Source organism: Aedes albopictus, chromosome 3, assembly GCF_035046485.1.
Source record: "Aedes albopictus strain Foshan chromosome 3, AalbF5, whole genome shotgun sequence".
Taxonomy (NCBI): Eukaryota; Metazoa; Arthropoda; class Insecta; order Diptera; family Culicidae; genus Aedes; species Aedes albopictus.
Genome location: NC_085138.1, coordinates 310,104,327 through 310,131,036, shown reverse-complemented (window position 1 = coordinate 310,131,036; position 26,710 = coordinate 310,104,327). Strand labels below are relative to the sequence as shown.

The window sequence follows — 26,710 nt, the reverse complement described above, 5'->3', positions numbered from 1 at the left end:
CACCGATCTTATTAGCTTTTTGTGCGTGGTGCATTTGATGCGGGAGTAATTGTTTTTAGACCGCAGCTTCTTATGGAACCCGTAGTAGGCCCGACATCCGCTGATGCTGCGAATTCGAATTTCACGACTCACATTGTTGTCAGCCGTCAGTATGGATCCGAGGTAGACGAATTCCTCCGCCACCTCGACGGTATTCCCGTCTATCGTATCTGTGAAGAAAACTACTGAGCTGGCTGCACGGTTTGTAATGGTGACCGGTCTACCGCAGTGTGACAACTTTGGATACTGGGTGAACGAATAGAGTAGATAGTTGAGGACAAATGAAAACAATCACAAACCAAGATCGATTGTAGAATAGCGTGGATTTTCGGAGTGAATTTAAAAATCGTTATTTTCGGTTTGAACTAGTAATTATTTAATACTGGATGTATGAGTGGGTGATAAGCTTACATCAGATTACAAAAAGTTATATTTGGTAGGCGAACGATAATTGCAAAGGTTTTGGAGATGAACCAGCCTCGGGCTGAAAATCTCCCTAATAAAGCTAATAATAATTGCAAAGGTCCATTAAAACTAGTTCGATGTACCGGTAGAACTACGAAAGTTACTAAACTAGTGCTGGAACCTGCAAAGATTGGGGAATCGAAACACTGCCTAGACGGATCGGGTCGTATTCGGTTCCGCCTACCAGCATGTACTTTGTTTTTGAGGCATTCCCCACCAGTCCAACCTTTGCTGCGTTTCAGGCGGGTGTACAGCTCTGCCACCGTTCCAAACTTGGTTCCAAATGTTCTGGCGATAATGTCCATGTAGTCCGCAAAGTACACAAATTAACCGGATTTTGTGAAACTCGTTCCCCGGCTGTTGAGCCCGGCTCGTCGCATCACACCTTCCAGAGCGATGTTGAAGAGTTGGCATGGGTCTATGAGAGTCCGTCACCTTGTCGGCTTGATAACTTCCCACGAACTCATTCGTTTTAGGTGACAGCCGACGGATGATGATCTGGGATAGCACTTTGTAGGCAGCATTCAAAATAGTGATCGCCCTGAAGTTCTCACATTACAACTGGTCACCTTTCTTGTGAATGGGGCAGATTACCCCTTCCTTCCGCTCCTCCGGTGGCTGTTCGGTTTCTCAGATCCTTACTAGCAACCGGTGCAGACAGGTGGCCAACTTTTCTGAGCCCATCTTGATGAGTTCAGCTGCGATACCATCCTTACCAGCTGCTTTGCTGGTTTTGAGCTGATGAATGGCATCCTTAACTTCCCTCAGCGAGAGAGTTTGCTCATTTCCGTTCTTTGATGCGCTAGCGTACGTTTTCCATGCCATTCAGGTGCTCATCAAAGTGCGGATTCCACCTGTCGATCACCTCGCATCCGTCCGTCAAGAGGCCTCCGTCCTTATTCCAGAATATTCCGGCTCGCGGCACAAAGCCGTTGCGGAAACCGTTGAGCTTCTGTCAGAACTTCCGTGTTTCTTGGGAACGGCACAGCAGTTCCATTTATTCGCACTCCGCTTCTTCCAGGCGGCACTGTCTCTCCCGAAAGAGGTGGGTCTGCTGTTTACGCATCTGTTTGTAACGTTCCACGTTCTGTCGGATCTCTTGCTGCAGCATTACCGCCCTCGCTGCGATGTTCTCCTCCAAAACCGTTCTGCACTCTTCGTCGAACCATTCGTTCAGTCGATTCCGTTCCACGTACCCGATGGTGCTCTCGGCTGCGTCGTTGATTGCTGCTTTCACTGTACTTCAGCAGTCGTCTAGAGGGGCCTCATCGAGCATGCCCTCGTCTGGCAACGCGGCCTCGAGATTCTGCGTGTATGCTGAAGCAACCTTCAGTTGTTTCAGTCGCTCTAGGTTATACCGTGGCGGTTGCCGGTACCGTACATTGTTGATGACGGAGAATTTTTGGCGCAGTTTGTCCATCACCAGTGGTCGGAGTCGATGTTGGCGCCACGATAGGTCCTGACGTGAAACATGTCGGAAAAGTGCCGTCCGTCAATCAGAACGTGGTCGATTTGAGATTCTGTCTGCTGTGGTGATATCCAGGTGTAACGATAAGAGAGGCTGTGTTGGAAAAAGGTGCTACGTTTGGCCATATTTTTGGAGGCGGCAAAATCAATTAGTCGTAGGCCGTTTCGTTCGTCTGCTAGTGGGCGCTGAGCTTTCCAATCGTTGATCTGAATTCGTCCTCCTGGCCTACGTGAGCGTTTAAATCCTTGGGCAGCGATCGTACTCGCGTTTGAGCTGCGCGTAAAATGCATCCTTGTCATCATCAGAGTAGGGGCTGTGCACGTTTATTATGCTGAAGTTGAAGAATCGTCCCTTGATCTTCAACCTGCACATTCTTTCGTCGATCGGCCACCAACCGATCACGTGCCTCTGCATATCACCCATCACAATGAAAGCTTTTCCCAGCTCGCGTGTGTTGCCGCAGCCCTAGTAAATAGATGGTATTATTACGTTTGCACCATGGATCCTGTCCAGCACACCTCCTGCAGCGCTACGATGCCGAACCCGCGGTCCTTCAGTGGATCTGCGAGTATGCGGGTGCTCCCAATGAAGTTGAGAGATCGGCTGTTCCACGTACCGAGTTTCCAATCGCAAGTCCTTTTTGTTCGCTGGGGTCGTTGCCGTTGGTCTCGGTTCGTATTATTCTGTTGCTGATTTTCCGTTACAATGTTTTTTTTACGGCTGGGTCGTAGGGCCTGACATCAGCTCCCTACTTTCCGGAGGACCAGAGTGCACAGTTGAGCTTAGAGTCCTTCCCTGGCACTCAGACGTTGATCAGTCGCTCCTAACATGGGGATCAGACGCTGTTGTGAGCCGCTCCTCCTGGAGAACAGACGCTCTGGTTTTCCGAAGCAAACCCCCCTTCCCTGTCAGCTTACGATCAAAGTTCCCACCGGGGTTGGTTACCCGCTGGCTTCCCTAAGGTTGCTCATAGTTTCCGGCCGGTACCACGAGGAGGTAGGGATAGGAGCTGCTGAGCAGAGGCTAGTGGATCATAATGGTATCTGAATTGTGCAACATACCCAGCCTTTACCGTGCCATGTACTGATCGTATCGCTGCTTATGTCGTCATTGTGCAAGAATGAGGTGTTTGATAGGAGTACCTCGCTGGATCCGGATTGTTAACATGTGGAACGAAAACAGAGATAGCAGATGAAGCAAATCCAACTGTTTTGCTACTAGAGGGTAACGGCTGTATCTAGTTATGGTGGTCGTATGCTTCGGAGTCACAGCGAGTGTCAAGGGGCAGACATAATCGATGGACGGACAGTTCTGGTTTGGAGTTGTTGTGTGGTGTTTGTAGAGATGATTCTTGCGACCGTGCTAGGATTTCGGAAGTCTTCTCATCCGCTAGGTCGTGGTACTTGATTATCTAGCCAGAGAACGTTGATTGGACATTATGGTCTAACGGTACAGCGATGTCGATGTGGGTTACCCGCTTCATCCTTTTGTCGTAAATCGCAATGTCGCACCGGTTGACACGGATGAGGACGTCCGTAATGATCTCGCGATCCCAGTACAGCTTTATGCAACTATTTTCCAGAACCGGGTCCGGCTGGTATTGTACTTGTAATAGGGTACAAATCTGTCGACCAAGTTGTCGACCAAGCTGTTGGTGCACAATCTGGGCAACTTCGTTGTGACGATCGAAATATGCTGATCCAGCTAACACTGAACAGCCTGCAATGACTTGCGCGATCTTTTCTCCTACTGAATTATACTTCCTACAATGGTCTTCCACGTCTTCGTGTACTATGTAATCCTTCGTCGCAATAACCCGGTCGTGGATGGCTACTATGAAACCTTCTGTTTCCGAGAAGAGGTCATCCCGCACCAACCACGCGTTCGATGCCGCCTTATGGATGTGCTCGAGCTCCAGTTGATGGGGGTACGTCCCATGCAACTCCTTCTGCTTCCACGCTACGACCATCTCGTCAACGGTCATGATGTCGCAGTTCAGCTGGTAATGCCCGCAACTGGTGGATCTGCAAGACACATCGTGCCTGGATCAAGGCCTGGATATTGGTGACGCCTCTTCCTCCTACTGCGCGTGGCAAGGCGACTCTCTCGATGGACGACTTTGGATGGCACATGCGGTCAGTCTTGGTTCACTTTACCACCCCAAAGCTGTATGTCAACAAGGGCACAGCAAACGTGTTAATCGCCTTCACTTTGTTGGCGGCTGACAGAGAGCTCCTCAGAACACAGTTGATACGATGCAAGAACTTGTCTTGCAGTTCCTTCTTGATTGCTGTGTGGCGAATACCTCTAAGTTGCAGGAAGCCGAGGTAATTGTACGCTTCGCCTTCGACCATATTCTGAATCTCCTCCTGTTCGTTGACGCGACAACAGCTGGCGTCCACTACTTGACCCCGGAGAAGATGGACTGACCAACATTTGTCAATTCCAAACTCCATCCAGACATCGTTGTTGAACGCCGTCAAAAGCTGCAACAGTTGATGCAGCCTCTGTACAGCTTAAGGTCGTCCATAAAGAAGGTATGGGTTATTCTTGTACTCCTTCCCCCATTTTTCAGTTGGTAGCCATAGTTGCATTGGTTGAGTGCTCTGCTGAGGGAGTTCATCGCAAGGCAGAACCATAGCAGACTAAAGGTATCGCCTTGAAATATCCCTCCTGATGCTGAGAGTTCTGGACCGCAACACAGCTGTTCCGTCGGTAATTTGTAGGGGCGTGCTCCACATCCCCAAAGCGTGTTGCATCAGCCTGATGACATTCCCGTCTACCTTGTACAACTGCAGTACCTTGAGAAAATACGAGTGCGGTACTGAGTCGTACGCCTTGTTGTAGTCGATGTACGCCATGCTCAGGTTCCTCTGCTTTTCGGTGGCTTGACCCACAATGACCTGATCTTTGTTGCCTTGCGTGTTCTTGCGACATCCTTTTTGTTCCTCAGTCATCACGTTGTTGGCATCGCAGTGGGATTGTATCCTCCTCGCTATTACCAACGACAGCACCTAGTACAGACTCGAAAGACACGTTATTGGGCTGTACTTTGCTGGATCAGCTGTGTTTTTGTCCTTCGGCAGAAGATAAGTGATACCTCTGGTAATGAACTCTGGTAGAAGCGTGAGGTCATCTAGCACCATGTTGAAGCATTCCATCTTGCGCCCATGAATCGTCGTGAGTTTTTTATACCAAAAATTGTGCACGAAATCGGGTCCTGGTACAGCCCAATTTTTGGTATACCGGGTAGCCTCACATATCCCCTGGGCGGTAATTACGACCGCGGTCATGTCTCCAACTCCATTACACTGTCGCTTTTCTTCTGTCAACTACATCCCATCGTTCCTGTGCTGGACAGGGTTCTCCCATAGATTGGCCCAGAACTGTGTGACGTCACAAATCTCCGGAAGACCTTGTTCATAATTAGGCTTTTTGTTTTGGATGCAGTTGTAGATCTTTCTTTTCGTTAATGTTGAACATCCGGTTTTGTTCTTTCCGCTTCGAATTTCTCCATAAGGGAACGTCCATTAATTACGTCACGCTAAAATTTACCATTTTCAACACCCCCTCCCCCCTATGTCACACTTCTTGTATGAGACCTCTGAATTTTTTGTATGGGTTGTCACACTTTGCTGAACCCCCCCTCCCCCTCCAAAGCGTGACGTAATTTATGGACGCTCCCTAACTCCGCAATCGTTTCGCAAGAGCACTCAACCGCTGTACATAGGTGTCGAGGATCTCCGTAATGTTGATTCCTGTGAGATCTCAGAGTTCTGCGGGCTTCACAATTTCAGCGACATAAGCCTCGTTGATCGATTCCCCGGCTTGTACTATATTAATCGACCAATTTTGGTCCGCAATGTATCGAATCGGTTCTCCAAACGTCGCATCCACGCGGGTTTTTGTGTACTGGGGCGTGTGAGACCTTCACCGTCTCCTTGCGAGTGCGTCCATAATCGTAGCGTCTTGACAAAAGCCACCGCCACTGAATACACAGTAAACTTCAGATCCTCGATCCTCCAACTACTGCGGCAAAATATCCTGATTTATGATGCCTTCTGCACTTGTTTACCGATAGGAATTCCGCAGCTTTGATAGTCGGAGCTGGGACAAGGGATCTGTCCCACAAAACTGCGTGACTGCTGTGGTCATTTGGAGCGCTAGTGTAATATAGTTGAGAATCACTGGCACGGCAAGGGTGATTGGTGCGCATTTTCTGTTACGAACACGAGCGGCATAAAACGCGTCAAGAAAGTAATTTAGTAAGGCATCTGGCGAAAAGACCACTACTTGCATTTGATAACAAATGTCCGTTCATGAGCATCGTGCCGCCGACGGCCACCGCAATTCAAAAGACTTCAACCACCAAGAGCTACGAACCCCGGTGCGTTTGTCCTGTTCCACAACAATACCGCAGAAAACAGACCACTTGCAGCGCCGAAGAGAAATGATTCTATTCAACGGGAAAGTCACTTTCCAGAGCGTACCGCTCTGTAATTTCCGACCCGGCTAAGTGAATTTCTTCGATTGTTGTTCGCGAATTGATCGAATTTAAACACGCGCTACAGCCAGTGCACTGTGTGGCTTTGCCATCGTTGTCACCGGCGTTGTTGTCATTGTCGCAAATTGCAATTCAAGTTTTCCGCAATTTGCATTTAATAAATAGCAAATGAATGGTCCGTGTGCGGAAAGTTGCTTTCAACGGAGGATGCAGTGAAGGGATGCCAATTTGTTGCTTATATTTTTAACATACGTGTTTAGTGTTGAGCAACATCAGTGTATTGAAAAATTCTTGTGGGTAGTACTTGGAAATATGTTTCCAACTGATTTCGAAAACATATTACAAGTTTTATTTTTGTGTTAAATGTGCTATTTGAACTTGTAAATATTCCCCTAGAATTAATGCACATTTATAGGGCTCTGGCAGAATAGAGGCCCGCAATCCTATTTCAATTGCCATCATTCAGGCCATTTCGGGCCGTGATTAAGTCCTAGAGATGTAAACCTTTCCCTGGCACAGACTTCAAGTTATAGAACTCTAGTGATGAAACCCGGGATGCCCCCTTAGGATTAGAAATTCCTAGACAAAACAGAACTATGAAAGTTACTAATGCTGTGAACCAAAGGCAACCTGCCGGAGAAAATACGATTACAGGATTGACTGATGGACCAACAAAATTTATGAAACCTCGTCATCCTGTCATCGGAAATTGTTATCCACTAGGGTAACAGGGCAAAATATATGTTCTGTGTTGTATTTGCCCAAGTTTGATGTCCCAATTTATTACGCATTTGTAGTGTTCCACTCCAATATGTTATATTTTAATGTGCATTTGTAGTGCTTCATTATATTTTTCGTAATAATCATGCTTGTGTATGTCAATTTACACATTTGTAGAAATTCAGAATTATATCTGGCCACTCTGGTCCTGGCCATGCGTCGCAGTTATGTATGTGGCACTATGCAATTGCGAAAACAATTGTTCCCTCGGTGCGCAATCAAATAAACGACGATATTACCCCTACAATTTTAATAAGAATCCGAAAGGATTCGAATCGGATCAAAGTTCCGCGTGCTTCGGCGCCATTTAATTATATCGCGTATACGTGCGGGCGAATGCGAAGCAAATCGTAATTTGTGACAATTGTATGGCTTGGGCGCAATGCCGGAGAAGCATGGACGAGAGTATTGATTTGGTTTCCATCTGCCGTGAGCTCATTTGAATACAGACGTTATTATGGAGGATACGGAAATTGCTGTGAACTTTGTTGATGACAGCAAAATAAATGCCTTGAATGTGCTGTTGTATACGCATTAGGAATTTATAGTTGATACAGAAACATCAAATGCATTACATACGTATTTATATATTTCTTATTAAAACTAATATCTTCGTGGCGTTGTTCAAACACTTCTGCACAAATAAATCACTTGTTTTTCATTTTCTATTCCTCAAAGTTTATTAGAAGATTTCACACTTATGGTGTTTTCAAATTATTAAAACATTTAGCAGCTATATAGAACTGCACAAAAAATTCAATCATTCTTGTCTGGCTATAGCTCGGGTTATGAATCTATAATAATTTAGAATAATCTGAAATCCTATGGTAAAAGTAATAACTGATCTGAGGTGTAACTAGAATGTATACTCGAATGTTTATATTTTCATTTTTTTTGTGTTCTATAATCTTCTCAGCAAGCAATAAATTGAACTTTATACCATCAGCCTACAGTATTTCTGAGCATCACGCTGTTGATTATAATAGAATTTGACAACTCACAACTGGTTGATAACAGTGAAGTAAAAATGTTTCCTGTTCCGATCATTTTGTCTATCTCTTGTATCTTTCCTGAATTACATTAGTCTAAATTGTCAAGAGTATATTTGAAATACCTACATAGTTTTAATCCGACGATATGGCTCCCATCATGCAAATCATGCGCTCCATTCGACATACATTCCACTGCATCAACTTCTAGATGACATTTCACGAAAAATAGAAACGTCGTCAGTTACTACCTACAGTCAATTACAGGCAACCTTCTCTCCACGAGAGGTGCCCTCGCTCGCTCGGTATGCAAAGTGACCACCCCATTACTGCCAATAGCTGTCATGTGTCCTGCGTTGATATCACTCGTCAAAAGCATAATGTCCGATCGTCTGGCCCGTACTGCTTCATAACTTTCATGTAACATTTGCGTATCCGACGGGTGTGTGTAAGTTCGCCTTCATTTCAGCGTCAATCAATTCGCTCCGGGTGCACCGCGTTGCACTGCAGTGCAGTGGTAGGTATCCATCAGCCCAGAAGGATCAAAATTCGAATGAGTTAGTTTGTGCAGGGGACATACATAATTGGAAAGAGAGAAGGAAAAGTAGTTGCAAGCATCATTTGTTTATTCATTTGTCAAAAGGTGGTACGGCTTCATATGTGGCTCCGGGGAGCCTTTTAAAACGGTTGTGATCTTGTGGTGTACCTGTCGTCCGTCTGCTGTCCGTCTTTCTTCATCCTTTAGCAGTTCGTGTCTACGTCAAGAGTTGTCCACATAATCTGCTCGGTAGGGTGTCTCAAACAAACTTTGTCAGGAAACTTCGAAACTGATATGTATTTGAAATGAAATTCAAGTAACATTTCCTAGTCGAATAGACTAAAAGGGGTTCTTAGAACCACCTTAAAACCAAATCGAAAGGTGCGCGCTACAATAATAGGGTGTTCCTTTAGTTCTAGCACTCTAATCTTTATGAAATATGGAATGTGTCTTGTCTAGCTAGTATACTTTCAGATTATGCAATCACAAGATTTGATGTTTTTTTTTTCATCCCCGCAAGGTATGTAACCCCTTAATTTAACAAATACAGAGATAGAAGTTTGTACTGTTAAACTCTGGATTCGAATCATTATTGGTCAATAACTATTTAGGATCCTTAACCCTAAAAGGGATACCTGGGGTCCATTGGACCCCAGGCGCTTTTCAGAGCTCGTCTTTAATGGAACACACTCAGCGAGGTGACGAAACTGAGGCCATGAAGGTATCCCTTTTAGGGTTAATAACTCTCTAGGGTACAGGTCATCGAACATACCAGCAATACTGATCATCTCTGGAAATTCTCCGGAGTTAAACGGAACTGTATTTTACTTCATATTCTTTAACCTACAGGAACTGCACTAACACGCTCAGGTTTACCGTCACAAATATCCCTTGTAGTATTTTCATCAAATCCTCTAATTTCACATGCATCTCCTGAAACTGTCCTGAACCACTCAAGGAATACCCTTGAAACTCCCTGGAACACCTCTTAACCCTCTACCAAGCCTACTCAAAACATCCTGATTTTTTTCAAAATCGAAAACCCCTTGAAATCCTCTTCAACATGTCTTCAGAAACCCCCTGAGAGTTTCATGAATACCCAAAACCTTACATAAAACTCTGTTAAACCCTTTGACACTCCTATTCTTCTTTGTGAAGCCCATCCTCATTTGAAATTCTCTGTGAACCTCCTGAACTCGTTACATAGACCACCCTAAAACTCCACTGACATCCCCTAAAACTCGTTTAAGCTCCAGAACCACTCCAGAAATTTCTTGAAATTCTTGAAATCGCCTGAAACTCCTTAGATTTCTCTAAACTTCCTTAGCAGAAACGATTTATCAAAGCTTAGACCATGTCTTACTACTGAGGATTTGATATAGGGTCAAGGAGGTTTTCAAGAGTTTCAGTGAAGGTTCCAGTGGGCTTAGGAAGCGTTTTTTTTTGGAGCCGGGCTGTTTTATCGCTGCTGTCCTAACGCCATTGACTGACCCCGAATGCGTTTGTGATGCTTAGTTTGGACACATAATAGACGATAGATATAATTTCCCATTCTTTTAAACAATCATTATACCTAACGTTCATTACGCCCAACGTCTGTTATGCCAAACGTCTTTATGCCCAATGAGGTATGCTCCCCATCAAGTCCCCTTAAAGGCCCATGAAACTCCCAGAAACTCTTTGACAGCTCCTGAACCGGCCCTCAAACGCCCCCTAAAATCACCTAAGACTGAAATTCACTTCCTGGGACCTTTTCTAGAACGACCTAGAAAATATTCTGGACTCCTTCGAGACACCTGAAACGCCTCTACAGACCTTTTCTGAAATTCCATCAATCCCCATGAGACCATGAGACCCCCTAAGATGCCCCGAAACGCATCTGAACCCCATGATGCCTCGAGAAGCTTTCAAAGGTTCACTGAAACGCCCTTGAGATCCCCTTTGGTAGTGAGAGCCCTTGAAACGCCCATAAAATCTACTAAAACGAACCTCTTAAAAACTCTAAATCACTCCTAAAAACCCTCTGTAATCACCTTCCAGAAACACTTCTGATAATCCCGAAAACGTCCAAAAATATCTCTGCAATCCCTAGTACTTCTCTGTAACCTCCTTATCCTTGAAATCCCTGAAACATCTTTTAAATCTGAAGGGCCCATATAGCCGTGGCGGTAAACGCACGGGTATTCAGCATGACCATGCTGAGGGTGACGGGTTCGATTCCCGGTCGGTCCAGGATCTTTTCGTAAAGGAAATTTCCTTGACTTCCTTGGGCATAGAGTATCTTCGTGCCTGCCACACGATATACGCATGCAAAATGGTCATTGGCAGAGGAAGCTATCAGTTAATAACTGTGGAAGTGCTCATAGAACACTAAGCTGAGAAGCAGGCTTTGTCCCAATGAGGACGTTACGCCAAGAAAAGAGAGAGAGATCTTTTAAATCTCCTGAAATCTTTCACCTTCTAGATGGTCCCTAAAGTTTTCCCCATGAAAACCCCACAAAACCTCTTTGAAACTTTTTGAATTACACTGAAAATTGAGGTGTCTCAGGTGATTTTGAGAGTGTTCCTGGGGTCTCAGGGGAGCTTCAGGGGATTCAAAATAATTTCAAGGGGTATCATGGGGATTCAGGGGGATCTTGCGATGATTCATGGACATTTCCGAAGGTTTCAGGGGGTCTCAGGGACGTTTCAGGGAGTTTCTGAGGCATTTAAGGGGTTACGGGTGACCACGCGACGTAATACATAAATACGTTAGGCATAAGAACGGACGTTGGGCGGACATAAGTAAAATTTTTGTGTACGATAGGCACATAGCGATTAGCCAGCACTGCTAGCACCACGCTAATGTTGAACACAAAAAGCGAGATTTTTTCAACGCGTTGAACAAAGTACAACAGCGCGATCGCTCTAGGGTCAATGTACTTGGGCTAAGCGTCCGTATATCCGTATACGGGGTACTCGGTTCCAGGAGGTTTCAGACTTGTTTCAGATCTCAGGAGGTTCCAAAGAGGTTCCAAGGTGTCTCCGGGACGTTTCATAGGATCTTAGCGACATGTCAATGAGCTTCAGGGGGTTCAGAGGCGCACCGAAAGGGGGGAGGGTCTCAGGAGAATTAAAAGGGATTTCAGAGGGTTTCAGGAGGTCCCAGGATAGTTGCAAGTGGTTTCAGGATGTTTCAGGGATCTCAGTAGCGTTCCGTGAGATCTCAGAAGAAATGAAGCCCATTTTAGGGGGGTTTCAGGGGTCCTAATTACAGTTACAGGGGTTTCAGGAGTCTTAGTTATAGTTGCAGGGGCGTGTCTGGGGGTCTCAAGGTCGCTTTAGGGGGTAACATTGGTATCAAAGGGGATTGGGGGGTATCAGCTGAATTCAGACACATTTCAGGGGGTTCCTAGGAGTCTCAGTGGGTTTTAGAAGCGATGCAGTGGAATCATAGGGGCATTTCAGGGGTATAATGATATATATTGCCCTTTCCTGACATTTATCAGATTTGCTGGTATAAAACAAACTGGAAAAACTTATTGGAAAGTATATAATGCTGTCAATTGACAAATTGAGAGATGAAATTTGTGGAAAAAATCACGTTCTGGTGGGATTCGAACCCACGAGTCTGAATTCGCTAGACCAGCGCTTTAACCAACTAAGCCACAGAACAACCCAAGAAACATTTGATGACCAATTAGTCATGTAGAGGTTTTGAGAACCGTAATAAAACCTAATACCTTTCGTGTTAGTTTTATGATGGTTATAAGAACCCCTTCTGATCTATTTGACAAAAGAATGTTACTTGAGAAGTAACGATTGGCATCTAAGTCGAAAGAGAGATGGATTTGTGAAAAAGAAGTGTTCGTGGTGTGGCTTCGGAGTCAGCTTGTCTTTCAATCATTACTTGTTCCGTGGCTTAGTTGGTTGAAACGCCGGTCTAGAGTTCAAATCCCAGTACAAGGCGATTTTTTTTTTAAATTCATCAATTAATAACATTCTGTGCCTTTTATTTACAAGCATTTCAGGGTGTCTAAAAAGGATTCAGTAGCTGTAAGCGCCTTCAGAGGTCCTGAAACAGCCAGAGCTCTTAGAGCTCAGTAGATATAACGTCCTACCGAAATCCCATGGAATTTGCTATGTCAAAGAACCCCCGGAGAACTTCTTTCTAGTTCAGAGCAGATCAGACTATGATGTATGTATATCATAAAGTAAATAACGCCAATGAAAAGATTAAGAATATCAACGAATAATCCTGCATATCTGAAGGCCTGTATGCTAGAGAGTTCTTAGGTGACGAAGCATATCTGGCGAATCAAATTCCCCACAACTGTATAAACTCCGTGAATGCATACCATTGCTACAAAACCTTACTACTGGTTTTGGCTACTTCTTCGGATCTCAAGGGCCATACGTTTTTGAATGACCTATAATGTCCGCAGAACTCATCTCAAGCTTAACAGCTTTTCATCGTCGTGAGCATAAGCCATTTATCATGCAGTTTCCTGACTAAGTACGAAATTTGGCACACCCTACCACGCAGCTAAGCCAAAGCATCAACCATCTGAACGAACTATTAAACCCGTCGCAGAAAAAATCTCATTCTTCTTCTTCCTCTTCTTTTTTCTTACTGCTCTTTCCAGTGCATGTGCCCATGCAAATTGATCGATTTCGATTTCGATCTAGATTTCCTCTGAATTGTATGCAAATCAGGCCCACTCTGCTGGGAGCTCGGAATTTAAAACATATATGCATACAGTTATCGAGACGGAAAACACACACAACAGGATCAAGGCTGGGGGAGTATGAACGCGCGCTCAACAACCTGCCACACAACAAACATATCGACAACATTTCCACCAAAATGGAATCAACGGACAGCCCTACATCGTCACAATTCAGCTAAAACATCAGCCAAGATCAACAACCCGTGTGCGGGGGTTGATACGGGAACTGTCCGAAGGATCACGACCTTTAGGTTGAAATCAGTCGAGCCCCCTCTGATTGTGTGTGCAGTGGACGCGTGCGCCACCAACCAGCCCTGTGCATATGTAACGCGAAGCATGAAATGATATGTTTTAAGTTTGTTCTGAGCCTCATGCGTGTTATATATAAGGTAAATCGAATTTTGGTTACTTTTAAGCTTTTTTGTTTCGTTTTGGGCTGGTGGAGTCGATCTTGTCCGCTTGGTTCCATATTCATGTTTCATAGTGGCATTATCCTTTCACTCCAAGGTAATCAGATTCACTTTTCCAGCCCAATGTTCATTAGTAATGTCCCATCGAAAATGATGACCATCATCATCCAGTCAGTCAGAACCCATTACAAACGAACCACGTCAAAAACTAATGAAAACATTATGCGCACATTATGCTCCCGCAATGTTCCAAAGCCACTGAGCACGATTACATAAACGAACGAAAAGTTATCCACACAGAACGCACCACGCTATGGAAGATCGATCGGTCGGCGACGACGAATATGTCGATCAGCACTGATAAAATTTATTGCCGCAATACTTAGAGGGCATCATGCTGTAGGAATTGCGCACCACGCATAAGTTACGCCCAAATGTGGACATTTGATGGGTGCTCTCCTCTGTCGTCGTCGTCGCGACAATCTCGATAATCGATTGTCGGCCAGGAGCAATAAATCACCGTTTGCCTGAGCGGGTAAGGGTGGAAGATTGCGATGGGGAAACGCTGTTCGTTGTGGACTCTTGTGATCGCGAATACGGACACTAATTTAGAAATTGATTTCAAGATACGAAACGAGATAAGACAGGTTATCGGGATCTAGATCATGTTGGTGTTTCAATAGAGCCTCGCAAGAACTGTTTTTGCCCATTTTACACCCATCGAAAGGGTATAAATACCGCTTGGAAACCCCACTTTCGATCCAAGGTCCTGGAGGCCAAGTCTCATACAATTGTGAGCCTTTTAGCCATCCCATCATGCTGAGTCCTACGGCTTCTGTTACTTTCTCGCCGATTGCGACCAACATGTGTCATGCTGAGCCTTCTTATCCACATTACACTCATACATACTGGTAGTGTTGCAACGAAATTGTCCACGTTGGCGTCAGCGCTGACAATAGCTGTTCTCTTTTATTTTATTTTTTTCAAGAAAGCCATGGGGGATAATTTGTTCAACAGAAAACCGAACAGGGAGGTCCAGGAAGTGTGTAATTATGGAGCGTCTTCTACCATCAAATCCAGGGCTACTCCCTCCTCGACCCACCAAACAACAATACCAAAACCTTCGTCTCTCCAGAACCGCCAAGAGTTGGACGTCATTTTTCAATGTTTTCTTGAAGTGGCATCTTACCCCATAGCAGATATTCTTTTTGCACTACTTCCGTATTACGAATTAGTCTTTTAAATCGCTAAATTTCGAATGAAAATGCATTACTTTCGTGAACGTTTCTGCTGAAGTATCAAGTAAATATTGTTATTTTACTTTTACCACTTTGAATGCCTAACAAATGAGGCTATTTATGAGGCTATTACATGTTTCCCTCGACTTAGCGCCATCTGAGCTCCCCCCACACACCTAACCACCACTAACAGAAAGCGCAAACTTCAAGCTTCCTGTTAATGGTGGTGAGATGCGTGGGCGGAGCTCAGAAGGCCTCCAGTCGACGGAAACGTGTTTATTTACGCAATGTTGATGAGGCCTTTTCAATTGTTGGTCTTGATTTATCGTTGAAAAATGGCATCCTACCCCACTTTACACTACATTCCAACTTATCACGGTAGTTGATGGTATTTCGCGCCATGCTCCAAGCCGACTCCCTATGCCTCAGTATGGACGAGGTGACCTAGCCAGAAGCTTGCGCTTGCTGGCATATACCACAGAGCTATAGGACATCATCCACTGTCTCGGAGAACTACAGCTGTGGAGGCTCTTTTGCAGACATAATGATCGCGGCTACCGAAGGTAAGCTTATCGTCGATCATCACCCCAAATTGTTTGACGGAGCACATCGAAGTGATAGTTCAATCGCCTACACTGATCACCACTTGCCGCTCCTCTCCTCTCTCCTCTTCTTGGCATAACGTCCTCACTGGGACAAAGCCTGCTTCTCAGCTTAGTGTTCTATGAGCACTTCCACAGTTATTAACTGAGAGCTTCCTCTGCCAATGACCATTTTGCATGCGTATATCGTGTGGCAGGCACGAAGATACTCTATGCCCAAGGAAGTCAAGGAAATTTCCTTTACGAAAAGATCCTGGACCGACCGGGAATCGAACCCGTCACCCTCAGCATGGTCATGCTGAATACCCGTGCGTTTACCGCCTCGGCTATATGGGCCCTGCCGCTCCGACAGCCAATTTCAGTTTCCTGGAGCTCATCGTATCCTCTACAACTACTATCGAGTGGCCAGTAGTAAATTCCACTTCTTCGATTGATTCACTGCCTTCAGGCCTCCAGCGTGACGTTGCCAACGAAGCTGATTAGTATACTTCATGAGCCCGATAAGGGCCACTCTCTTCGGATATTCACCAACACTATCGAACAGACATAGTGGCCTAAAAGCTGATCGATCACCGGGTGGGAGGTTTACTTTGACTTCGGTAGTAGCACTCACTTTTGTCGTCTCCGGATGTCGGTGAAACTGCCCCGGGACGCTACATTTGGAATTACGTCCAATTCTGGAGCATTTGCGGTGGGCAAGTCTTTTCCTACCGCAATCAGTTCTTCGTTCGTTAACCTGATTTCTTCATCATGGACATCCTGGTCGACGTACGGTATGGACGACCAGATCGCCCCGGCTGATGCATCGGGAGAAGTGGTGATTCGATGATGGGTTTCATCTCCTCTGGAACCTGTCCGGTAATACCGCAGAACCGTTTATCTTCCACTTGGCGCCATCCCACGGATTCTCGTTGGCCTTCTTGTTTTTGCTGCTCTATTGAGGAACTTTTTTTCCTACCTTTCAGTGTTATTGCTGGGTCTCTGCATCCTATTTCTAGCCTGGAAGCATTGTGCACACAAACCAGCAATCGTTGGATTGCATAAGCAGACAGGGCGTCGGCAGTTTCTTGGATTTCCCAGCCTTGGCTTGGTTGCATCGCGATAGAGTCGCTATCAGCTATGGTCTGCGATAAGGTTCAATGAGTTGTTCTCCTGCTTGTCTTCCACCTCCGCTCGTTTTGTTGAATTCCACTTGACTTCACCTGCATCCTGCCAACATGGTACCGGATCGCTTGATGGTCACATTTCTCTCTTACTTTACAGTTCATAGCTCTCATCAGACCAGGGCTGCAGAAAATTACATCTATGATCGTATTTCGCTACCTCTTCAAGCGATACCAGCTTGCTGGTCGCTCCTCCATTTCCTCTGCAAGTCCGTCAGCATTTTGGTGACTGCCCTGATGATCGCATTCCACGTCTCCTCAGTGCTGCACATCATGTCGACGATGTTGTCCACGCTTGGTTATGGCATCGATCTTCTTACCGCCGAGAATATGGGACAGATGATTACTACGTGCTCCGGTGTCTCCTCCACGTTCTCGCACTCCGGGCAGAAGGGCGAAGTGGCATGGCCTAACCGATGTACCTGAAGCAGCTGTGATGATAAAACCTGGGTTAGATGGAAGTTCACTTCTCCATGCTTCCTGTTCACCAAGTCGACAAATTGGGGACGGTGGGTCCATCTCCCTTTCTCCGTGGAATCTCCAAGTAACGCACTTGTCACAGAAGAGTCACGGCAGCGCAGGTTTTTGTTGCGCAGAAGCCACTGTGACTAACTTCTAACAAATATATACTTACTTGCTAGAAGTAAGTCACAGTGACTTCTGCGCAACAAAAACCTGCGTCGCGGTGACTCTTCTGTGACAAATATGTTACTTGTGTCCCAATCCTGTTGCCGGGAGCCGGTTTCATCGACGGCCGGTCGACAACGGACCAGATCTTCACCGTACGGCAAATCCTCCAGAAATGCCGTGAATACCAGGTCGCAACGCACCACCTGTTCATCGACTTCAAAGTGGCATACGACAGTATCGACCGCACAGAGCTATGGAAAATTATGGACGAGAACAGCTTTCCCGGGGAAGTTAACCAGACTGATAAGAGCAACGATGGACGGTGTGCAGAACAGAGTAAGGATTTCGGGTGAACTATCCAGTTCATTCGAATCTCGCCAGGGACTACGACAAGGCGATGGACTTTCCTGCCTACTATTCAACATCGCCCTGGAAGGTGTTATGCGACGAGCCGGGCTCAATAACCGGGGTACGATCTTCACGAAATCCGGCCAATTTGTCCGTTTTGCGAATGACATGAATATTATTGCTAGAACATTTGGAACGGTGGCAGAACTGTACACCCGCCTGAAACGTGAAGCAGCAAAGGTCAGACTGGTGGTGAATGCGGTTAAGACAAAGTACATGCTGGTAGGTGGGACTGAGCGAAACAGGACAAGCCTTGGCAGCAATGTTACGATAGACGGGGATACTTTCGAGGTGGTAGAAGAATTCGTCTACCTCGGTTCCTTGCTAATGGCTGACAATAACGTGAGCCGTAAAATACGAAGGCGCATCATCAGTGGAAGTCGTGCCTACGATGGGCTCCAGATGAAACTGCGGTCAAAAAAGATTCACCCCCGCACCAAATGTACCATGTACAAGACGTTAATAAGACCGGTGGTTCTCTACGGACACGAGACATGGACGATGCTCGAGGAGGACCTGCAAGCACTCGGAGTTTTCGAGCGACGGGTGCTAAGGACGATCTTCGGAGGTGTGCAGGAGAACGGTGTGTGGCGGAGAAGGATGAACCACGAGCTCGCTACACTTTACGGCGAACCCAGCATCCAGAAGGTGGCCAAAGCCGGAAGGATACGATGGGCAGGGCATGTTGCAAGAATGCTGGACAACAACCCTGCAAAGTTGTTGTTTGCTAACCATCGGGTTGGTACAAGAAGGCGTGGAGCGCAGAGAGCACGATGGGCGGACCAGGTGGAGCGTGATCTGGCGAGTGTTTAGCGTGACCGACGTTGGAGAGCTGCAGCTGCAAATCGAGTATTAGGCGGCAAATTGTTGATTCAGTATTATCATGAATTTGATGTTAACTAAATAAATGAAAATGAATCCTGTTGCCACTTTGCCATTGAAGTCGTGCGCTCGCTCGGACCACCGGAGTTTGGCCTACAGTCGAGACTCTTACTAAACGAATTCCTATTAAACGGACTCCTATTTAACGAACTCCTACTAGACAGGGGTGTGCGTTACAGGAGACTAAGAGCTTATGGGATTTCGGCTTTTTGGGGGTGTGGCCTATTATCTCGGGTGTGTTAAGAGTTAGTGCAATACTTCCTTCGGCAAAGTTTTAGGGCTTGATAAGATCTACCATTTAGAATTTTGGTTCATTAGTTGGCAACTTGGCCGCTAGAGGGACCATCAACAATTTAATGCTAAATTGCACTACAGAAACCATATCAGGTTGTCAAGCAAACGTTACGATATGCGATAGCTCAAGACCCTGATAATTTGGAAGGATAGTGTCTTCGGGAAAGTTGTTGGGTACGCCAAAAACTTACTGACGATGAGTTGCGAAGTTCGAAATTCTTCCACTGGGCGGCGCTAATGAGCATGTAAATTTTCAATACCTCATTTCTCTGTATACCGATAACTTAGAAAGTTGGTGTCTTCGGCAAAGTTGATCAGTATGTCATAAACTTACATAAAAATAAACACTTGTTTCGCAATTCTGCCACTAGGCGGCGCTAGTGAACATGCAAATTTAGGTAAAATATCATAGCTTAGAATCCTGATAACTTAGAAAGTTGGTGTCTTCAGCAAAGTTGATTTCTAAGTTATCGGCACTACTTTTGCTGAGCCGGAAAACCCCAAAAAAGTCGAAAAATACGAAAAAAAACGGTGAACGCCGCCTAGAGGCAGAATTTTTAAACAAATGTTTATTTTTATGTAAGTTTTTGTCATACTGATCAACTTTGCCGAAGACACCAACTTTCTAAGTTATCAGGATTCTGAACTATGAGATTTCTAAAATTTGCATGTTCACTAGCGCCGCCTCGTGGCAGAATTGCGAAAAAAGTGTTTATTTTTAAGTAAGTTTATGTCATTCTGATCAACTTTTCCAAAGATACCAACTTTCTAAGTTATCGGAGGGAGCGACACTAGTTTTGCCAAGCCGAAAAACCCCAAAAAAGTCGAAAAAAGACGAAAAAAAACCGGTAAACGCCACCTAGTGGCAGAATTGCAAAACCAGTGTTTATTTTCATGTAAGTTTATGTCATACTGATCAACTTTGCCGAAGATACCTACTTTCTAAGTTATCGGGGGGAGTGACACTAGTTTTGCCAAGCCGAAAAACCCCAAAAAAAAGTTGAAAAAAGACGAAAAAACCGGTAAACGCCACCTAGTGGCAGAATTGCGGAACAAGTGTTTATTATTATGTAAGTTTATGTCATACTGATCAACTTTGCCAAAGACACCAACTTTCTAAGTTATCGGGATTCTTAGATATGAGGTTTTGAAAAATTACATGCTCACTAGCGCCGCCTAGTGACAGAATTGCGAAACAAGTGTTTATTTTTATGTAAGTTTATGTCATACTGATCAACTTTGCCGAAGACACCAACTTTCTAAGTTATCGGGATTCTGAGATACACTGTGGTGCATAATTGATCGGACAAACGCTGATTTTCATACAAAATAGCCAAGTTTGAGATGCTGTAACTATGGTTTGCTTTGATGGATTGAGCTCAATTTTTGACACGGAACTACAAATATGCTGAATTTTGTGTATACACAGTATAAAATGTTTTCGTTCACAGGTCTGGGCGTGGCAAGGCGTTGAAAAAATTGCAAAAGTGATCGGACAGCGGCACGCGTGTAAATCTAAGGGGTACCGCTGTCCGATCACTTTTGCAATATTTTCAACGCCTTGCCACGCCCAGACCTGTGAACGAAAACATTTTATACTTTGTATAGGGTATCGCGCCACTTGGGCGGTGGCTTCTATATCCGTCTGTTTACCACTATAACTCAGTCAATTTTGAACCAATTGACTTGAAATGTTGTACACGGGTAGATGCTATACCTATGTCACCACATTCCAAAAGTTGTGTCAATTGGTTCAAATTTGACTGAGTTATAGTGGAAAACAGACGAATATAGAAGCCACCGCCCAAGTGGCGCGATTCCCTACACAAAATTCAGCATATTTGTAGCTCCGTGTCAAAAATTGAGCTCAATCCAACTAAGCAAACCATAGTTACAGCATCTTAAACTTGGCCATTTTATATGAAAATCGGCGTTTGTCCGATCAATTATGCACCACAGTGTATGAGGTTTTGAAAATTTACTTGCTCACTAGCGCCGCCCAGTGGAGGAATTTCGAACTTCGCAACTCATCGTCAGTAAGTTATTGGCGTACCCAACAACTTTCCCGAAGACGCTATCCTTCCAAATTATCAGAGTCTTGAGCTGTCGCATATCGTAACGTTTGCTTGACAACCTGATATAGTTCCTGTAGTGCAATTTAGCCTCAAACTGTGGATGGTCCCTCTAGCGGCCAAGTTGCAAACTAATCATATGAACCAAAGTTCTACAAGGTAGATCTTATCAAGCCCTAAAACTTTGCCGAAGAAAGTATTGCACTAACTCTTAACACACCCGAGATAATAGGTCACACTCCCAAAAAGCCGAAATCCCATAAGCTCTTAGTCTCCTATTAAGCGGACTCCTATTGCGCCCCCCGACCAGTGATATTATACATAAGAGTCTCGACTGTATTTCTCGACGGTGCTTTAATAGCCTTCGTCGCCTTTTCACAAACGTAGTAGCACAGAGAACAGACATCCAAGTACAGTTCCGAATCTGTGTAAGGAATTTAACGGCCAATTGAAATCGGCAATACAAGTGGCAATAGCGTGGCGCTGCAGTCGCTCAATTTCCCATACTAATTTAATTCACCACTTGCAATGTTTCAATTCACCACTGACTGTGGCAATATGGTGTTTGGTGGCGTTAGTGTTGTCATCGTGTATTGGTTTGCAACCTTACTCAAGTAAAGATTCAAATCCTTACACAATTTTCCGAATGAAATTTGTTCTAGCCTGGATGTCTGTTCTCTGTGGTAGTAGGCTGTTAAAGTTAAGCCGATCGTCGATCAACACACCCAGATGCTTCAGTTCTCGCTTCGACGCCATTGCGTGTTCTCCGACGGAGATTTCCACTCGCTGTACTGCTTTGCAGTTGCTCGCCAATAGCACCTCCGTTTTGTGCTGGGCTATACAGTCAGGTATTTTTTACGCGATTTTCATTTATTTTTCATTTCGTCGAGAAATGATGAGACTTTTTTACGCGATTTTTTGAATTTTGAACTGAGTTTTTTCTACGCGGTACGTGCGATTCTGACGCCAACATTTCTACCTCCTTTGGTGTCTTTCCTGTTACTGATAGGACGATATCGTCCACGAAATCCTCAAGCAGGAGGTTTCTTGCCCTTTGGTAGTTTCTTCTGGCTCTTAGACAGGCAGCACGGAGGGTTCCGAATGTCTCGTTTCAAAAATGTGCCTTGGTTCCCGTTTTCGTGGCATTATAGTGTCGCATGCCCTTGTAATCATTCTTGTCAGCTCTACCGCATCCAGGTCTGAAGTGTCGCTATCCACATGAAGTGCCACGACGAAGAGGTCCTTGTCGAAGGCTTTCGTCTTCCACTTTGGCCACAAATACAGGCAAACATATACGTTCAACCGGACCTGTGAATAATTGACATCGGTTAGAACCTCTTCTCCCAATTCGCATTGCGTCTTCAGTTCACGACCAAGTTCCTCTACTATTGTGATTTCATCCAGGTATCGCTATTCGATCGTTGCTTTCTGGCGCAAGACCTTTACGTTCCCGCCATCCTCGACGAGGTCGCCCAATGACTTGGCGAACTGCTCTCGGTAGGCAGAACTTTCAACCGCCGGATCCTTCGTTTGCACGCCGAACACATAACTTTGATACATTCAGCAAATTGCGTGTCAGCCTAATAAGGGTCACCGGAGATTCGTGTTTTGATATTCCTAGGACCTTGAGACGCAGTTGCATGGTATGTCACGTTAAAGTATGTTATAAAGACCGGGGTGATTATGGCCTCGAAGCTCAATGATGTGATTTGTCTAGGAGCATCCGTAAGTTAAGCAGGATACGTGATAGTATATACGTCGAATTAAAAATTGTCATCCCTCTGTAATTCGCACACTCTAGAAGGTGCCCTTTCTTGTAGATTTGGTATACAACGCAATCCAACCTGCTGGTGGGCTCATCCTTCTATATCTTTATAACAAGCTGGTAGATTCATGGATGTAACTAGCAGCTCGCTTTCGTGCTTCAGAAGTTTAACCGAGATCTCGTCCTTCCCAGAATTCTTGCTGTTTTTCAGCTCATTAAACGCCTTCATAATCTCATTTAAAATTGGTGGTTCCACTGCTTAACTGTCAACAGTTATGCTCATCATGTGCTGGCTTCATTTCTACCGTTCAACGAATCTTCCGAGCATTCTTCCAGGTCATTGCACAAGCCGGTTACTAGCGCAGTCTTGTGCCGTGCACGATTGACAGTTGCATAAAACCTTCGCATACCGTTTTCATCCATGCATTCCTGCGTTTCAGCAATCAGAATGTCTTCGTGCTGCAGTTTATTGTTTGATTCTTTGGGGCTGTACATAAACCACGTGATCATTTATCTGGATATTCCGAACCCCTCCTGCGTGGTCTTTTATTTGTACAAAACAAATTGTATGGATCTTGGTCTTTCAACCACCCTTTCCTCACCCCTGACATGACCACGATATTTATGGATGGCCCCTTTTCTACTCTTGCCACCCTGCATCACTCCCTGTTGAACCGGGTAGCGGCCATTAACATTTAACTTCCGGGGGCATTCTTCTCATTCGTCACTCGTTGGCACTCCTCACCTAACCAACCATTGCGACTGCCTCCTTTGGTATAGCTGAAACAATACTGCATTTCATACTCAACCGCTGAATGCCAGAACAGAAGCTGTTTGAGCTGCACCTCCTTGGTGTACACTGTACAGACGCTTGAGTTACTAATGTTCGTCAGGTTCCTAACTGTTACAATTGTGATTTGTTGCAAAAACAAGACAATGAAGCTAGTTTAAAAAATTAATTGGGGTGCTGCAAGCATTTTGATATGTTCAGTCAAGGGATCCGCTGTTTGATTGTAGTGGTTGAATTACTTGAACTGAAATAAAAGCCTTTGCACGCGTTGATAAGAGATTGGAATATATCAGACGACTTTGCAACGAATACGATCAATGCAGTTCACAATCTCCTTGGGTATGAGAGCACATACAATCTTTCGAAAACATGGCCGTCGATAATTACTTGCCGAGGTTTTTTCCACCTTACCTTAATTTATTCAAAATGGCCTCAAGCTACGGTTGACTGACAACCTGTCGTTGTCGTCGTCATTGGCTTTGAATTGCAGTCGGTCACTGAAGCAAATCGATAACCGGGCGTGCCGTTCCCTCTCCGCAAACAAGCGATTCTCGCGTGCGCTGCATATCTACCAACAACCGTCCGTCTGATTGCCCACAATCCACAATCCACATTGATGCGTAATTACACCCATGTAGCAAAAATGTTTTCATTTCCCAACCCCACATCAGTCAAAGCCAGCGTGTGGTGCCGGCCGTGCTGCAATACGACTATGTAAAGTTTTCCTTCTGATGATAATTATCCCCCCGCCGCCGTCTAGCATTGATTGCTCGCTCGTATGCTCACTCTTAAAGCCAACCAACGCGGTGCGCTGGCGAGAAATCGATTCTAGACCTCTAGCAAGCACTACCTCTAGAACAGATTGTGGTCAATTTAGCGCAAGAAAAAAAAGAATCGCGCATTCAGCTGTACCCTCCTTTGACGAGAGCCCCACAAAAGTGTCGCCGTAATTTGAGCTACATTTCTGCATTTTAAATCAGATCCAATCCATCACACGCCAATGGCCAATGGCAGCGTGTAAAACTGTTGAAATCTTTCCACCGCGATTTACCCTTCCCAAGTTGTGGATGGAAAAGTTCGTTACCTCGATGACCGACGACTGGCTCCCGGCTCGGTACTGTTCCACCACCGCATCATGTAGGTACTGCACTGACTGACCACTGCACCACTGGTGATAGTTGATGTTGATTTGTTGATGGACAGGAATTTTTGTGCCTTCTCGGTCAAATGGGAGGAATTTGTGAGTGTCCAACGCGATTCGGATGGACTTAGCTTGGAGATGTGCGGAAGAGAAAATGTGGAAAGAATGGTAACAGCAACATTACGCGACAATGCTGATGCCGTGTGTGGTGTACATTACAAACTCGCGAATTGGCTGCCTGTTGGCTGTCGAAAGAGGTCGGGTATGCCTGGGACGACTCAAGGCAGATGCATCCCCCGCTTCACGGGCGTGACTGGGGAGGGGTTACATCAGAAATGTGTCCGCTCATGAAGATTTCAGATTCTCTAAATGTTCCAAATGAACTTATACTTGTTACCAGGTTCCGGAGTTATCATATTTAGGTCTTTATGCCGACGAGTCTACGGGTTTTCCCTGCCTTTGGCAATAGAATCTAGTTCTGCCTCTTCCAAACTTCTGGAAAAACTGCCTCGTCCAGGCATTTCTGCATAGCAGACCTGAACATCTCGGTAGCCTCTTTTAAGGCCAGGTTCGGAACTCCGTCTGGACCTGGGGCCTTTCCTACGCTAAGGGACTTTGCTATCTCTGCAAGATCTACATCGGTGACCCGTTTCTCATCGCCAACCTCAGTCCCCGTCTATCCTACAAAAGGAGGCCAAGGACTAAGATCATAACGCGGAAAAAGCTCCTTGATGATCTTCTCCAACATCTCTGGAGATTGCTCTGTAAGAGCCATTACACCTCTCGTCTTGGCCATCACGATTCTGTAGGCATCACCCCACGGATTCGCATAGGCACTCTGACAGAGACCCTCGAAGCAGCCCTTTTTGCTTGCCCTTATCTTGGTCTTCAGCGCGGCTTTTGCAGCGGCGAACACCACTCGCCGTTCGTTTCGCTCTTCTTCAGATCGTGCTCGCTGCATCCGCCACCTAGCTCGTAGGCGCTGGTCCGCAATCACTTGAGGCCATCAGTAAGCCGGTGGTCTACCATTTTTAGGGTGGACTGGCCTAGGCATGGTCGCATCTCACGCACGTGAGAGTACCGCTACCAGCTCGTCGCAGTAGATTTCGCTCACGGCGGAGCGCCTCCCTAAATTCCTCTTCGTCGAAGTATGATGTCTTCCACCTGCGAGGGCTTGGCCTTGGCCTAGCCGCCTCTTCTTTTACCCGCTACCTGCTGTTGTTGTAGTCGATACTGTAGCAAACCGCCAGGTGATCGCTGTGAGTGTAGCTGTCGTCCCGACATTAGACTGGCCGACATCTGCTGTGGCCATTGTCTCTAGCAGGATCTGATCCCGCTGCTTCGTTAAACGGCTTTCCCATTCTACGGCCCAGGCGTAGAAGTCACCCGCTATTAACACTGGCCTTCGCCCGGTCAGCACGGTCGTCATACAGTCCAGCATTTGCGTGAACTGCTCGATCGACGCCACGGAGGCGCATAACATCCACAGAAGAAGACCCCGTTTACTTTTGCGATCACGAAGCCCTCATAGGTAGTTGACACCAACTTCTGGACGGGGTATTTAGCCGTCGTCCATATCGCCGCCCATCTGGATCCATCCGAGACCTAGTTGCCGTTGCTAGTGGGTACTAGGTATGGGCGCTATGATGGCGATGTCCGTATTCCACTCAGAATCCACCTGACAAAGCAGTTACTCAGTCGCGTCACAGTGGTTCAGGTTCAGCTGCGTTACCTGCACTGTGACTTTTTCAATGCGGCTTTCTTGAAGGCCAGGCACCTTGAACCACCCGTAGGATGCCTGTTGATCACGGGTTTCTCGGTAC

The 26,710-nt window shown here is 45.7% G+C and overlaps 1 protein-coding gene across 4 annotated transcripts in view; it reads left to right on the top strand.

Moving 5' to 3' along the window:
* The window catches only part of LOC109431043 (serum response factor homolog A), a 783,489-nt gene that overhangs the window by 686,864 nt on the left and 69,915 nt on the right, over positions 1-26,710 (top strand). For all 4 annotated transcript variants that reach the window (XM_062842465.1, XM_062842463.1, XM_062842462.1 and 1 more), the window contains exon 2: positions 13,409-13,881. In XM_062842465.1, coding sequence (XP_062698449.1) covers positions 13,834-13,881 — 48 coding nt within the window. In that variant the 5' untranslated portion in view covers positions 13,409-13,833. The remainder of the gene's footprint in view (positions 1-13,408; positions 13,882-26,710) is intronic.